Raw genomic sequence first — 17,493 nt, 5'->3', positions numbered from 1 at the left:
ATTCTTAAGTGATGTCTTAGAAAAATACTTTGGAAGCTTGGGATTTGTTGGATCAATATATTAAATTATTGCTTCAGAGCTCCTTTGACATGTGAGAGTAGTTAAACGGCATAGAAGGCTCTAGTTAAAGTAAAAAAAAATTTATAAATTGCACCATTCAAGGGATTGCTTCATGTTGTCTAGATGCCAATCAAATGGAAGAAAGGGCACTGTGAGCAAGCTTCTGACCTCCCTACAAAGATCTAAGATTTAAGTTAGTTTATTTTTCCCCCATGAACATGTTGTCACTGCCTAGGGAGGGCTGAGAGGATGGTAATAGAAGGAAATAAGCATTTATTTAGTACCCACTATGTGCCAGATGCTGTGATAAGCCATTTACAAATAATATATTTATTTGATCCTCACAACAACCCTAGGAGGTGAGTGTTATTATCCCATTTTACAGTTGAGGGAAATTGAGGCAGACAGCTATTAAGTGATTTGCCAAAGAGTCACCCAATTAGTTAGCATATGAAGTAGGATTCAAACTTAGGTTTTCCTAATTCCAGGTAAACAATCTATCTATTATGTCATTGAGTCACCCAGAAATCAATATTTTAGGACCTTTTTTCCCCTTAAATAACTATAGGAGCTCAGGGTTTCTCGTCTTCAAATATGTCACTTAGAATTGCGCCTGAAGCTTTGTGAGATTTTACAGACCCTTGCTTGGAATCTTTTTACTCTTCTTTTAGAACTAATTTGATCAAATAGTGATCTGGTTTCTATGCCCACAGTAGTTTAAAAGAAACATATTTTAAAAGAGGGCTGGGAAGGCAGAAAACAAGCTTATGAACAATAACAATAAGTGACAGCTCATGGCATGACCTCAAGAGAAGAGAAAGAAAAAACTACAGGTACGAGAGTTCAAAAAGCAAATTAGTCCACGGCTCTAGAGTAGAAACAACTTGTCAATCATCTCTGGGCACACTGATAAAGCACAGCAAACATTTATATACACTGACAACCGCAAGGATTCAAAAAAAAGGTAATTTTTTCCCTATATGTTGTGTTCATAGGATGCTTTAAAAGTCTTGAAATGAAAATTATAAAAAAAGATTTTTACCCCAAATGGTTAATGTGAAAACAAATTTCAAACTTAAAAATGGAATGCTTCAGTAACTTGTCAAATTCACTCAGGTGGAATATTTTATTTCCCAACAATATTACACAAATGAGGTATTAGTCTTAGATAGGCAAAGCCTAGTTTGACATTAAGCTTGTTTAAGAATTAAAGGGTGGGAAGTGGACGCATTCAGGTAGTCAAGGATCCCAGGTAGTGCCCTGACCACTGTCTGACCTCTCTGCCCCACCACTACTACTACCACCACCACCTACTATTATTCTTACTACTACAATATCTACTATTATTGCTATTATTTTACTTTTACTACTACTACAACTTCCACTGCTGTTACTACTACTATTACTACTACTACTACTACTACTACTACTACTACTACTACTACTACTACTATAAGTAATAGTACTTATAGTATATTACTATAATTACTACTACTACTACCACTAGTAATGATAATAGCTAGAATTTATATAGCATTTAAAGTTAGCAAAGCATACAAATACTATCACATTTTACTCTCACAACAGTGCTAAGAGGAAAGTACTATCATTAGGTACATTTTTACAGATTTACAGACAGAAAAACTGGGGCAAAGACTTTTCATCCTCTTTGTTTCATTCTATTTTATTTCCTGTTTATTAATGTCTCTTTTAAGAAGTGCTGACTGGAACTAAACACAATCTTCTATATGTTGTTCAGCCAGCCAGGGAAGAGTAGAGTGGGATCGTCACTTCTTCAGTCCTAGAAACTAAGTTTCTCTTAATGTAGCCTAAGGCTGTATTACTATTTTGGCTGTCATATCATACCTTTGACTCTTCAGCCAATTGAAGTTTCAGTCCACTAAAATCTCTAGGTCTTCAGAAGAACTACTATTTATCATACTTTTCTCATTATAAAATTGACTTTAACTTAACTTGTGAAGTTGATATCAACTTACATGAAAAGTGGATGTTTTTGAACCAAAGTGAGACTATATTTCTTAGCTTTCATAAGTTTCATCTTATTGGTTTAGGCCTAATGTTCTAATCTATCAAAATCTCTATGAACCCTGATTCTGACATCTCAGTGGCAACACATCCTGACCACATTATGTTGGGTTACAGTCTTTTTACTTGGAAGCATTCTTGAGTCCTGGAAACCAGTTGAAGAAAAACTCCTTGAACACTTTTGCATATTCCTCAAAGGGTGTTTGGAAGGTAAGAAGCAAACATGTAACATAATAACAACAATAATAAATGACAGCATGACCTCAAAAGAGGAAAGAGGAAAAACTACACACCATTGTTCAAAAGGCAAATTAAACTATGGTAATTTGAGATATAATCTGAAACAAATCGAGCAACATATCAGGACTAGACCCTCTAATCCATCCCCCCTCCGCCCTCTTTCCCCAGAGAACTTCACCTGATGTTTTCATTCACCATCCTTCTCAACCATTCTGTTCTACTCATTCTTCTCTTAAGTCCACATCCAATAAGAACCTTTCCTCAATTCCCCCTTATTTATCTGTGGATCCCTGAGCCAGCAGAGAGAAGAGTAGTGGGCAGATAGTTGGCAGAACTGAGTTTATAGCCCAGCCTCTCCTTCCCTTGGCAGCCTTGCCCATGACTTACTCCTAAAGCCTCAGTTCCTTTATTTGTAAAAGGAGGAGACTAGACTGCACATCCTCAGGAATTTCTTTCAGTTCTAAATCTATGATTAAATGTACACTTATCAACACTGATCAACTACCCTGTTTTATAATATAAGGGAAGAGAATAAGCATTTATAGAGCTGCTACTCCTGGCCAGGCACTGTGCTAATCACTTTGTAATTATCTCATTTGATTATCATCTCATAAAATAATTATCTCAATTTTAATCTAAAATTTTCACTTACCTGGGAGGTAGTTGCTATTATTATTTTAGAGCTGAGGAACCTGAAGTAGATAGAGATTAAGCAACTAGTCTAGTCAGTGTCTGAGGCTCTCTATTTGAACTCTGGTCTTCCTGATTCCAGGGTCCAGTGCTCTATCAACTATGTCATCTAGCTACATCAGGGATTATATTATGCTATATATATATAATACCAATAAATAATTAAAAATATAAAATTAAATGATATATTCTTAAACTATAAACACATACATTGCATATATTATTTACATTTAATCTATGTTATAAATGAGGGTGCTTGCTGACAGATGCTTAGCAATCAGCTCTTGAGGGGTGGGGAAAAGTATGCTCATGACATACTTTTAAGTTTAATCTCTATCATCAACATTTTATCCATTTCTTTGTTAAGAATAGACAATCAACAAAATAATAAATCTAGCCCTGATTTGCCCTGAATTACCAATTTCCAATATACAAATGTTCAAGATGAAAATTTAACAATCAGCTGTCACAATTTGGACTAGAGCTGGCTTCAGCACATTTCTGAGTATAATTATCTTCCAAATCTTTTTTTTCAGGGGATGACTCAGCAGCTCAAGTGATCTTTACTCTCAACCAATTCCATTCTTTCTGGCTATAAGCTATAAAAATAGTGATACTAATTGTTGCCAGTTATATAATGTCTCATAGTTTGAAAACAGCCTTAGAAACATAGATTAACCTAGGGAGGTAGGGGTGCTTATTATTCTCTATTTGATAGATAAAGAAACTAAGACAGATAGAGGTTAAGTGACTTGCCCAGTGTCACATAGTCAAAGTATCTGAGGCCAGATTTGAACTCAGGACTTCAACTCCAACTCTACCACCATATCAACTATCTATCCTTGCATATGGATGACTTCTCATTAAGTCTATCCCTAACTAGGATAGACTAGGCCAAGGAACCCATAAATTCCCCCAACAAAAGTTGTGAAATAAATGGCCATCCCACATTTCAACGAAGATGAACAGTCTAATCTTCTCCAGTGGTATTACTTAGTGAATGTGCAATCACGAAATCTCAATTCCCTAAATTTTGAATCGCATTTTGCTCTAATCTTGAGAATATTTCTGAGAACACTTCTAAATGATTGGGTGCTATTATAAGAACCCATCCTTCTCAATTCAATCTTAGCTCCCTGACAAAAATGATGGCTGTGTCTTACAGTACAGCTCCCTCTTACTGAAGTTAATCCTGATTCCATAGGTATCTGAAATCACCTTGACAACCATCTGAATTAGCACCAGTAACTTCAATCTATCTGAAGCAACATTGATTCACAGAAAGAAAATTAAATTAGGTTCTCTAATTTGGATTGGGAAGGGAAGGGAACAATCATTTTTTAAGTGCTGATTTTGTGTTGGGGGGTGGGGGAAAGCAAAGTGAGCAGAGTTGAAATAGCGCTGGGCCTGGAGTCTGGAAGACCCGAGTTCAAATCTGGTCTGAGACACTCACTCTGATCCTGGATAAATTACTTACCCCTGTTTGCCTCCCACTCTAATATTTTTGCTAAGAAAATTCTAAAAGAGGTCACCAAGAGTCAAACAACTGAAAAATGACTAAATAACAATTTGACAGGCACTGTACTAAACACTTTACAAATATTATCTCATTTGATGCTCAAAACAACCTTACTTTCATTTTTATAATTTAAGAAACTGAGCCAGAAGAAATCAAGTGACTTGTTCAAGGTTACACATCTAAACATGTCTGAGGTTGATTTTTGAATTCAGGTCTTCCAGATACCAATCCAAACACTACCTAGATGTCTTTAATGGCCCCAAGGGGCATTGCTAAAAATAACTGATTGAATTTCTAAAAAAAGAAAAGAAAAATCTGGTCAAAGGAATTTAGTATTGAAACTGAAGTGTTAAAGATCAGCTTCTGGAATTTAGGGGAAATGTCACTTTGATTCCCCAGAGACATCAGCTATTAAAATGTCTGTTTAATTGCTTATCTTCATTTTGAGAGAAAAACTCTAAACCAGATCAAAAGCCGCCAGTCTCTCCTTAAACTTATTCTGTGATTCAATTTTGCTTTCACTAAGTTTACATATATATATGGAATGGAGAGATTATGATTATAAGAAAGTTAATATGTAGCAAGGGTTTCTCCAACTCTATGATTAATTTTCTTAAGTCTAAAGAATTTTTAATACTCCATTTATGCTGTCCTCTGGGAGAAACTTTCCTTTAAACTATAAATTGGGAGATTACAGAGAGGCTAAAAACAGTCTTTGCTCCCTCCATGCTGGCATGGAAAACTCGTCATCCTCACTCTTGGTTTGACCAAGACTGCTGGGAATTAGAAATTTAAAAATCCTGGTTATGAAGACAATACCATAAATAGAGTGAGTCAGAAGAAGTCACTCACAGATTTATTGTTTTGATCTTTTCCAAAACATCTTTTTTTATATACTGGATAAGAAGAGAAGCCAATGAACAGCTTTGGGCTCAGCTATCCAAAATATGTAATCTACCAACATAGATTGCCCATGATTTAAAAAAAAAATCACAGATTAAAAAATTGGTAGATCTGCAAGGGACTTCAGAGATCACCCTGTACCACCTCCTCATTTTGTGGATGATGAATCCATGGGTCAACATCATGAAGACACTTTCCCAAAGTCACAAAGTTTACAAATAACAGAGTTGTGACTCAAATCCAGGTCTTCTAACCCCCAAATTCATTGTGCTTTCTCTTATGCCAAAGAGGTACAAATATCTGGGCAGTGTGGTTCTGTAGAAAGAATGATGGCTATGGAGCCAGGAAATCTGAATTCAAAGTCTAGCTCTAGGACTCACTGCTACGGGCATGAGCAAGAATGAGCATGGGCAAATCACAAACTCTTTGGGATTTAGTTTTTTCATCTGTTAAAATGAAATGGTTGGCCTAAGACTTTCTCCAGCTCTGTATTAAACGAAATAATATTTGCAAATTATAATAGTGCTTGGAACTTATTAGCTGTTTTATAAAAGTTTATGACCTTCCTCTTCCCCTAAATCCATGATATTGTGATCCCCTAATAACTCTATATGTTATTTCATTTAATTACTCCTTAATTATTAGTATCCTATAGATTCTAGAGTTCTCTCTAAGTAGACCTAGTAATTCCAATCCTTTTTTAAAAAAATTCTGTCTAAATCATTGGAAGATAAAAGAACAACCCCAAATTGATGATCTCAAATGGGAAGAAATCCTCCTCCTATGATGCTTATGCCATGGTTTTATTATCTCAAATTGGAATAGAGTCAAATTGAAATAGACTAATTATTATCAGAAGGAGCTCCTTCACATCAATATTCTTCAATATATTAAAGATGAGTGATTTTGGTCATATGAGTACTCATTCCACTGAAACAATGGACCAACAATCCATTTAATGTCATAGACACCCTTCAAGAATATCTATGAATTCAAAACATTTCCCCCAAAACAGCATCACCTATAGCTAACCTGGTGGTTGATTCTCTCCAGCCTTAATTAATTAAGATGGTTCTTAGGTCAACTGACTTAAAGACAATCATGGAACACATTTTCAAGTCTTTCTAATTTGACAGGACCTGGCAGAACTTGTGTTCCACTGAGTCTGTGAAACCCCAATAGCATTTTCATAACTCAATAAAGCATTCTGGAGAACTTTGATAGAGCATCAGTTGCACAAAAGTGGTTGCATTTCCTTTCATGCAGAAGGACTACATAAATATCCCCATGCAAGAAGTTTAATTCCTTCTGCTACCAAGGGGAACATTTTATAGCAAATGTACTTTGTAAATATTTTTTCATTTAATATAGAGCTGGAGAAAATCTTAGTCCAACCATTTCATTTTAACAGATGAAAAAACTAGATACCAAAGAGTTTGTGATTTGCCCATGCTCATTCTTGCCCATGCCCATAGCAGTGAGTCCTAGAGCTAGACTGTGAATTCATATTTCCTGGCTCCATAGCCATCATTCTTTCTATTGACCCACAATGCCCAGATATTTGTACCTCTTTGGCTCGGTTAGAATGTAGTCCTGAAAATAAGATGGTTTATCAGTCATCCAGAGGTCTTTTTATAGGTTATGTGATGGATGAAGAATTCCTGCTTGAAGTGTTCAGATCTGATATCTAATACTTCCATCAGACCAGTTCAGGACCTCATCTGGATGACCTAACTATGAGTAGATTAAGAGTAGATGAAATCTAGTGCTTAAAGGATACAAATGCTCTAACTACTTTACTTCCACCAAGTACACTCTGATTCTATTAGATAAAGCAGTACACATCATAAATAACCAGTACTGCTCAGAACTTAAGAGGTTGAATTCTAGTGAATTGAGGAAGCTAAGGTCCCTAGGACTTTCATATTAAGGCAGACAAGGGGAGATGGAACCTATTGTTGATGTGCCAAATCAAATACTCATCCATGTTTTGGAGCATATATCAAGTTCCTTTTATGAGGCCTCCTCCTCAAGGAAGTGGGTTGGCCCTCCATCTGGAAGGGAAAACAAGCCAGACTCCTCATCTTTTTTCAACAGAATGTTAACTCTTCCTCCCATTCATCTTGTATCTAAAACATGTGGATTCCTCTTTAATCAGCATAGGATATCCACACTCGAGAGTACTCCTCAGAGAGATTTTGACTGTGATCCAACATCTACCCAAAGTTCATTTTAGACTGCTGAGATTTGAAAGAAATTATTTAATTAATATACATGGTAATTCTTCAATAGGAGGAAGGTAGGTGGCACTATAGTTAGACATAGTATCAAGTCAGGAAGACTTGAGTTCATATCTGTTCTCAGACACTTACTAGTTTTGTGACCTTGGGCAACTCTTTCAACCTCTTTCTGTCTCAGTTTCCTCAACTATAAAATTATTGATCACTTGTTTTTCAGTTGTGCCTGACTCTCTGTGATCCCATTTTGGATTTTCTTGGCAAAGATACTGAATATTTGTCATTTCTTTCTCCAGTTAATTTTAAAAATGAGGAAACTGAGGCAAAGAGGGTTAAGACTTTCCCAGGGTCAAATAGCTAGTAAGTGTCAGAGTAAATTTGAACTTGGGAAGAGGTGTCTTCTTGACTCAAGGTTTGGCACTCTATCCACTGTGTCCTCAATTATAAAATACTAAATACAAGTATAAAATATTATAGTATACTAAACTATACTATAACAACTCTAATACTAAAATATTAAAATGCTAAAAATAATAGCACCTCCTTTAGAGGATTTATGAAGATCAAATGAAATAATATTTGTAAAGAACTTAGAGTTCCTGGCCCATAGTAGGAACCATAGCTATTATTTATATTTTTGTTGTTGATTGTTAAGCTCTCTAACCTCTAGCCTTGTATTAGCTAGATCATTAGAAAAAGTTATTCTAAATACCCAGTCTCAGAAGCCCACAGAAGAGCCTTGATTGAATTTTAATGTTAAGTCTTCAGTTTTTGGAAAAAGCCTTTACAAAGTATTTATTCAAAGAATGTGTATTTGGCTTTCACAGAGCTATAGTTGCAGAATGGTTCCCCAGACATCTTCTTGCCAACTGCCTTGCCAGTGATACCAGAAATGCTCATAAAACTTAACCCTTTTCAACACTGAACTGTAGCTCGGATACTCCATTATCCTCATCAGTGGCTGCCTCAGTCACCTGTTACACCAGTCATGATTTCTGCCATGTTTCACTTCACTGTCCCATAATCTCTCCATCATCTTCATGCCTATGCACATGCAGTCCCCTTCCCTACCATTATCGCTATCACCACCTTTCTATTATCCACTCAGTATTGACATTGCCTCTAGACGGAAAGGGGTACATTGATCTACTCCTCCTCCTCCCTGACCCAGTTCTCCTTTATAAGAGAAGCCCATCCATCCCCATTGGGATATAAGTCCTTGGGGGCAAGGATGGTCCTTATTTTTGTGTTTGTCTCCCCAGTGCTTCCTATAGTTTTTGGAACACAGCAAGTGCCTGGTAAATGCTTTTCCATTCATTCATTCATTCACTCATTATATAACTATTTGTTATATAAGGTAACATGATAAATTTTTGCTTAAATTTAGTCCTAAGAAAAACTCCCTCCCAATGAATTTGTATGATGTATTTTTCCAGAAAACAAGCACTATATATAACCCAGTGTGTTCCTTTTTTTTTTGTTTTAGCTGCCAGCTAAATTCATATGCGTATAGAATTCAGAGCTGGAAGCGATATTATTGCTCGTCTATTCCAACCTCCTCATTTTGCAGCAGCCAGCTATACCAATTAATTCTTCCTAGGAACCTGGTAACATTCACCTCCCTACTTGTTCCAACTGATTTTCAACTCTTTTTATGTCTAATTGTTCAATTTTATATTGGGTTGATCTTTATAAAGCTACTTGAGATACTTTTTTAAAAATGTTTTATTGCTGCCTTTTGTTATTGCATCATAGTCATTTCAAAGGGAGGAGGAAAAAAACCACTCCTCTCACTCGACTGAATCTTTCTTCGTCACCAAGGGAAACAAGTAAAAAATACCTTAGAGACATCAACTTGCAAATGTAAAGGACTTTCTGTCCTATTATTTTCCCCCCATCCCTCTGCCACAGAAGATAGTAGTAGGCTTCACTATATATTCATTCTAAAACAATGGTTTCAGTCACTCACAGTTCAGTTTCCTTTTAGTGATCTTTTCACTTATATGAATTTAGACATTGTATAATATTCTTTTGGTTTATAGAGGTTTTTAGTGCTTCACATAATGTAAAACTTTATATTTCTCTGAATTTCTCACATCTATCATTTATTTTTTTAATTTGCATTTTGTAAGGCAATGGGATTAAGTGACTTGCCCAAGGTCATATAGCTAGGTGATCATTAAGTGTCTGAGGCTGGATTTGAACTCAGGTTCTCTTGACTCCAAGGCCAGTATTCTATCCACTGTGCCATCTAGCTGCTCCCTATCATTTCTTAAAATACAACAATATTCTGATATATTCATATGCCAGTTTGTTTTCAGGTATTCTTCAACTGATGGATACCTACTTGTTTCCTGTTCTTTGCTACCACGGGATTATGATGATCTGGTTATAAATGTTAGATCTTTGTTTTTGTCTTTGACTTCCTTAAAGTTAAATGTCCCGTAATGAGAAAGGAGAGTCAAAAGGTATGAACAGTTCTTACATAAATTTAAACTGATATATAGGTAAGGGATGCAGAAGGTAGGCTTTCAGGTGAGTCCTGAAGGAAACCAAGAAAATTCAGAAATAGAGGTAAACAAGCACAATATTCTAGGGATGAGGAACAGGTAGTACTAACACATTAAGATGGGGCATAGAGGGGTGGCTAGGTGATTCTGTGGATAGAGCACTGGCCCTGGAGTCAGTAGGACCTGAGTTCAAATCCAGCCTCAGACACTCAATAATTACCTAGCTGTGTGGCTTTGGGCAAGCCACTTAACCCCATTTGCCTTGCAAAAACTAAAAAAAAAAAAAAAGATGGGGCATAGAGTTATGAGTAAAGAATAGCAAACAGGCCAAGGTTTGTATTGTAGGACTATGGAATCCATGGAGGACAGTACAGAGTAATAGATCTGGAAAGGTCAGAAGGGGCCAAGTTATGAAGGAATTCCAAAGCCAAAGAGAGAAGTTTTTAATTGATCATGGAGGTCAAAGTCACAAGAGTTTATTGGGAGGGGGTGGTGGCAGATGCAATATAGTCAAACCTACACATTGGAAAAATCCTTTTGGGAATTGTGTAGAAAATGGCTTGGAGTAGGGAAAGAATTGAAGTAGAAAGACCGTTTAGAAAGCTTTTGCAACAGGCATGACGTGATGAGGACCTGAACCAGGGTGGCAGTTATATGTGAGCAAACAGAAGTCCCCTTGCCATCATTTCAAGGGGATGAGCATGAGTCTCTTTTTTGTCATAGCTGCTTTATTCTTCTGGGAAGGTCATGGGAGCTAGCAGATGGTGTCAGGGAGCCATAGAGGAGACAGTGATGGCTAGGGCCAAGAGGGAAATGGAAAGTATCATGGCAGCAAAGAAGCCTTCTGGAAATCATTTGCAAGAATACCCATCAAATCAGCAATAATTAAAATGAGGAGGTAGAATGTCATGCTTCCTTACCTCGATTGTGTTGCAGAAGCACAATAGTGGGATTAACGATGGTAGTGGAAGGGTAAGCAGATGAAGGCTTGCTGACTGGTGGGAAAATCTGGGAATCAGTTCCAATGCGGGGTGAAGAAACTTCATTTACCAGAGAATCTGCACCCTGTAAAGAAGAATGCATTTTAACTGCTGATAAAAGCATAAAATTGGGGCTGATACAAACAGAAATTTAAAGCCAGGAATATTGTAATTATAAAAAAGAAATGCAGCAGCTGAAATAAGGAAACAGAGCATCTTGATCACACATATTGCTCACTGTTAATTTCAATCAGAAACATACTGATATGATTGTTTTCCTTTTATTAGTATGAAGAAGATGATGACAGACCTGTAAGTTTAAGTTTTAGCAGACACAGTTTTTACCTGGAAACAAGCCATGAATCCATCTAATTATTGGAAAAGGACATCCAAATTCAGAGCAATATAACATGCAAAATTCATGCACTTCTGAATGGATAAACCCAGGGGTAAGAGCTGGCTTAGTGAGGGAAACCAGGAAAAGTTTAGTACTATCATGGAGAGAAACATGAGACAGAGTGACATCAACACATCAACCCAAGAACAGGTGGCGGATAACCAACGGCACCCCTTAGAAGGGCACTCCTGCCACATCATCCCTGAAAGACTTCACTGGGGCTGTGTTCCAAGTTTGGGAAATTATCCAAGACTGCTGTCTCCTTTTATTGGCCTCAGAATTGCAGGGGGATGGAGCTCGTTGATAAGAATCACATGAAAAAAAAAATACATGAGCCATCCTGACCCAAATCTAGTCATGGACACTGTTCTGCCTGAACTCAGAGAAAGAACTCAAGTCAGTTTCCATCTAAGAATTAGTATAGAGATAATAATAGGTGAATTTGGTTCTTAAGAAAAAGAAATTTAAAAAAAAAACTTTCAAAATGACATAAGAGGAATTTATTTGCTTCCTTGGGGTAAACAAATGTGTAACTCTAATATGGCTTTATAGGAAAAATCTGGAAAACAAATCCCTACAGTCAAAATATTGATCAAGATAGTTTCAAAATAAAATTTTTAAAATGAATATGAGTTTAAAGCAGGACCTCACTAAGATCTCAAGGAAACAGTGAGTTTGAGGACACAGATTATGTTTTATGTCTCTTTGTATTCCCTACAGTGTCTGGCATAGGACTTATGATTAATATTGGTGCATATTAAATGTACATTAACTGACAAAATCCAGATACATCCTGATTTTTTCCTACTGTAAATAAATTTCTACTTCATCCAGCTTTTTGGGCAGAGAGAATATTTGTCAATGATTTAAAAAAAACTGGAAGCTGACTTAATCATATTTGTTTGGAATGTCCAGGGGATAGAGCCCTGGACCATGAATCTCAACCACTTGACCCCATGATGTTGGCTCCTAATCCCTAGTCTTAATTTGTAATCTCTTAGTGGCTCAGCTTTTCCATTTGTAAAATGAAGATCCTAGTACCCATCTCTCTCTATTTCCAAGAAAGGCAAAATACAATAGATGATAGAAAGACATCTTTAGAATCAGGGAGACTTGGGGTCAAGTCTTGTCCCTGTTAGCTGTATGACCACAAGAAAATCTTTTAACCTGCCAGTGTCCCAGGAATTAATTTAAGACTAAATTACAAGGGTGGCTAGGTGGCGCAGTGAATAGCACACCAGCCCTGGAGTCAGGAGGACCTGAGTTCAAATTTGACCTCAGACACTTAATAATTACCTAGTTGTGTGGCCTTGGGCAAGCCACTTAACCCCACTGCCTTGCAAAATCCTAAAAAAAAAAAAAAAAAAAAAAAGACTAAATTACAGAGGAGTTGTAGATTCACATCAGTGAAGGAAATTTCCACACTAGGTGAAATCCACACCTATGAAATTATAGTTCTAAACCACCCTCCCTGCCAAAAAAAATTTTTTTTCCCAAAATGATACCATAAAGATAAATAATCTCTATCAAAACCTTTTAGTACATTAGCAGGACCTTCACATTCTGAGGCACCATAGCAGAGTAGAAAGAGGTTCCAGGAGCTGAGTTTTTGTCTCATCTGCTATCATTTATTAGCAGTGAGTCCTTGGGCAGACATCTCCTCCTTGGGAACCTTCTGTTCCTTTAACTAAAAATGAGGACATTGGTCAAATGCTTTGAGAGATACCATGTAACTATTTACAAAAGGTATTGTATAAAAAATAAAGGGCAGCTAGATGGCCGAGTTGGACCTGGAGTCAAAAAAGACTCATCTTCCTGAGTTCAAGTCAGCTTCAGATAGTAACTAGCTTGTAATTGTGGGTAAATCACCCGTCTGCCTCAGTTTCCTCATCTGTCAAATGAACTGGAGATGGAAACAGCAAACCACTCCAGGATCTTTACCAAGAAAATTCCAAATGGAGTCATAAAGATCTGGACATGACTGAAAAATGACTGAACAACACCAAAAATATAGCACTTGTAAAGTACTTCCCTTGAAAACAAAAAATGTCCAATATGGGCTACAGGGTTTAACCAAACCAATTATTTTGTCAATGTGAGGAACACTTGGTGTGTGGAACCTTCCTTCATTGATATAGAAACAACCTGTTTATAATTTATAGGCATATAGAGTTGCCTGGGGGTACTGAGAAATACAGTGACTTATTCAAGGTGACATAGCCAGTATGTGACAGAGTTGAAAGTTGAACCAGGATCTTCCTGACTCCAAGTCCAGTCCACCATCCATCCTGCCATATTACCTTTCAAACCATATGTATTCTGTCAACAACAGGTATTTAAGAATTCTCTAGAATCACTGTAATCAACAATGGAAAGATTGATGGAATTTTAGTCAATGCATCTGTGTTCAAACTTGACTCTGTTATTATTCGGGTAAGTCACAACCCTTTTGGGACTCGGTTTCTTCATATGTAAAGTGAGGTAGTTAGGTTGGATGGGATGATCTCTAAGATCTCTTCCAACTCTAAATCTCTAGTCTTTTGATCCTATGTCCATATGTACAAGTTAGGGTTGAAGGTATCCTTAAACTCCTAGCCTCAGTTTCTTCATAATACTTTTCAGGGTGGGTGTGAGGATCAAAGGAAATAACATAAGTATATTCCATTATAAACTTTAAGCATTCTATAAATGCAGCTCTTATTTTTTATTATGATAAGAACTGAATGAAATGACACAGATAAAATTCATAGCATTCTATACTTTAAAGAGCTATATAAATGCCAGCAATTATTATTATAATATTATCCTTTAACTATTAAATTCACTAAATATTTTATATATATATTAAATATTTTCTTTATCAATATTAAATTAAACATCAATATTAAATATAATCTAATTTTATATATTAAATATACATGTATTATTTATTATTATCATTTAAAAATTATACAAAAGGACTATAAAATATCAGAATATCTTTGACCTATTAATAAGTGAGTTTATTTCCTCCTTCTTACTTGAAAGTAATGAGTTAGGACAAAAACATCTCACAAAGATGGATGGATTAGGGGCGGCTAGGTGGCATAGTGGATAAAGGCACCGGCCTTGGAGTCAGGAGTACCTGGGTTCAAATCCGGTCTAAGACACTTAATAATTACCTAGCTGTGTGGCCTTGGGTAAGCCACTTAACCCCATTTGCCTTGCAATAACCTAAAAAAAAAAAAAGATGGATGGATTGGAATCTGTATAAGTTAGGGGGAATATCCATTTAAATGAAGTCTAAGATTCATAGAAATACTGAAGGAAAAGAAGAAGATAAGAATCCACTGGATCTGGGTTACTACCTATTTAGTAAAGAGAAGATTTTTCAGTTAACTTTCTCCCTAAGGCCAAATCCCAAATCACCCAGTACTATATGTGCCACTGCCAATTCAAAGCCTAATTGCATCCAGGTGGTATCAATAAATTTCAGAAATCAAGGCCATCTCCATCTGGCAATACTCTGCAATCATCAGAGTCCTCACTTTAAACAAACTGGACAGAAAAATTTGGACTCACACACAAGTAAGTTATGGTACAATTAGCAAAAGGATTTGTGGTAGAATTTTATTCTAAATCAAGCTCCCACAATGCATTTAAGATAGGCTGCAATAGTCAAAAACTTAACATACACATAGAAAACATTTCAGAGTAAAAACTTTTGTGAAAAATGGATTGTCCTTATGGTATCCAAAATGTAAAGAAAGCATTCCAATTACTCCCATGTAAGATTAGAGAGGTAGTTTACAAAGGAACCTCCATGCTACACTGACACTATAATATGCATAGTAATGTTGATCCTGCCCATCTTTCTCAGGGAAGCTGACAAAAGGTATTAGCTGGTCAGGATAAATCCAGTTCATGAGCATTCTTTGGCCTAATCAGTATGCTGTATTAAAGAATTTGAAAGACAGCAGAGGAATCTATAGAGCTGCCAGTCTTGACCTTTTTTTGCTTTGTTGAGTTTTTTTTAATAAGGAAATCACTACAATTTCCCTGATCTGAATTTTCAAGCTTCCTTACTGCCCTCCACCAAAAAAGAAAAAGGGGAAATGGCATGCCTAGACTTTAACTACTTATACTATTTATCACATAAAGCTTTTTCATTTTAAAGTCTTGTCAATATTGAATATAATTTTCAAAATTTGTGCTTGTGCTTAATCAGTCGTTTATATGACAGAAAGCACCTCTGACTTCTACCTTCATTTTCCCATGGGATCATAGAATATCAGAGTTGAAGGAGACCCCAGAAGTAATCTTATCCAGCTCCCTCATTTTACAGAAAGGGATTTAAGATTAGAAGTTAAGTGATTTGCCTGGGGTCCCACGGGCAGTAAGTGGTAGATGTGACTACAATTCACTAACAGCCAAGGGGAGCCAGGGTATAGATTTTTAAAATTTCATTTAGCCAGAGGAAGGGGAGGATCCAGGCTCTGTCTTCATTCTAGTATCTCTTACATTTACATGAACTGGGAACTGACAGTATCAATCCAGTTGCCCTAAACAGGGCTATGGAATCCTGGAGTTTCCATCCTTTCAAGTCCATAATTTTACCAGGCTGAAAGAAAGTTGAAAGTAAATTCCCAGGATTCTCTTTCCTTTGAAAGGAATTTTTTTAGCATATAGAGTGCCTCCTAAACAGTAAGGAATGTCTGCAGAGCCTCTGGAGAGGTCAAAAGGGATACCACTGCTCCATAAGCATAAGAATGCACCATGCAGGGCCATGCTTCAATAAGTCAATAGAGCTTTGAGTTTATTCATGTATATTTATTAATTTAGGGATTTCTTTTCATCTTGCTCAATTTTTGCCTAGGCCTTTATATAATCTCATTTTTAACATGGCAAGTAACCCTGGATCTCTTAGGCCATGATGCCAGAGCTGACTAAGCTATGACAGATTCTAGCTTTGGGAATGGTCTTGATTATAGTTATGTTCTACTCTCCAAAGCTATCTAAGCAGGAAGAGTTTTACTAATAGTAGGTTGACCTTTAAGCAGTTGCCTTTTTTGGTCAATGTGACACATGCTGGTGCAAACCTGGGAAAACCACACAGCTAAAGTGATGATAGTCATGCATTCTTCTGCTCCTTGAGGGATATGGCAAGTGTCTTCTTTAGGCATTGGGGGAAGAGAGCAGGTAGAATAATCCCCCTTTCAGCTAGGAAAGGAATGTTTGGGAGTGTGAAGGTGAAGGAACCTTCAATGATTTCTTAATTCACAAATGAACAATATTTGAAGGGTATCTATGTGGTGATAACTTAAGGAACTAGAGTCACATGGAAGGATCAGGGCTAAGTTGGGGACCCTGAAGTAGCTCACAATTTCCAGGAACTTTGGGGAGCCAGCAGAACAAAAGGTCTTCCCCTGAGCTTTCTTCTCCAACATAAACAATATGAAGCTGGAAGGGACCTACCTAAAAGGTGACTGAGTTCAATTTCCCATCATCTTTACAAATGAAGAAACCTGAAGTCCAGAGAGGCCAAGGGACTTGTCCAAAATCATTTAGTTATTGTGTCTGAGGTGGGATTTGAACCCAGTTTCCCTTTGCTCTAAGTCCGGTTGACTCTATCCACTACACTATAACTGTAGTTACTTTATTAGTCATGAAAAGGATAAATTCCTTTATATTCCCCAATGGATGAAACCAGTTGCCCTATCCCTTTAGCTTAATCACGAATCAATTTGCTTATATGGGAAGAATTCCTGGAAGTGGTTCCTTAGCTATTTCCTGTCTTTCTAGAGCACATTTCTACTATTTGTTCATCACTTTCACATTGAATTGACCTCAGTGCTCTAGTTGAATCCCTCCATTTTCCTTTATCTTCCCTACTTGATTGCTGCCATTTTTAAGTACCAAAGAAGGCTTATTT

The 17,493-nt window shown here is 36.7% G+C and overlaps 1 protein-coding gene across 50 annotated transcripts in view; it reads right to left on the bottom strand.

Moving 5' to 3' along the window:
* The window catches only part of SORBS1 (sorbin and SH3 domain containing 1), a 306,979-nt gene that overhangs the window by 97,020 nt on the left and 192,466 nt on the right, over positions 1-17,493 (bottom strand). For all 50 annotated transcript variants that reach the window (XM_074233269.1, XM_074233279.1, XM_074233271.1 and 47 more), the window contains one exon: positions 11,126-11,270. In XM_074233269.1, the coding sequence (XP_074089370.1) occupies positions 11,126-11,270 (145 nt within the window). The remainder of the gene's footprint in view (positions 1-11,125; positions 11,271-17,493) is intronic.

This window comes from Macrotis lagotis, chromosome 4 (assembly GCF_037893015.1).
Source record: "Macrotis lagotis isolate mMagLag1 chromosome 4, bilby.v1.9.chrom.fasta, whole genome shotgun sequence".
NCBI lineage: Eukaryota > Metazoa > Chordata > Mammalia > Peramelemorphia > Peramelidae > Macrotis > Macrotis lagotis.
The sequence above is the reverse complement of the archived record's forward strand: the minus strand, read 5'-3'. Positions and strand labels throughout refer to the sequence as shown.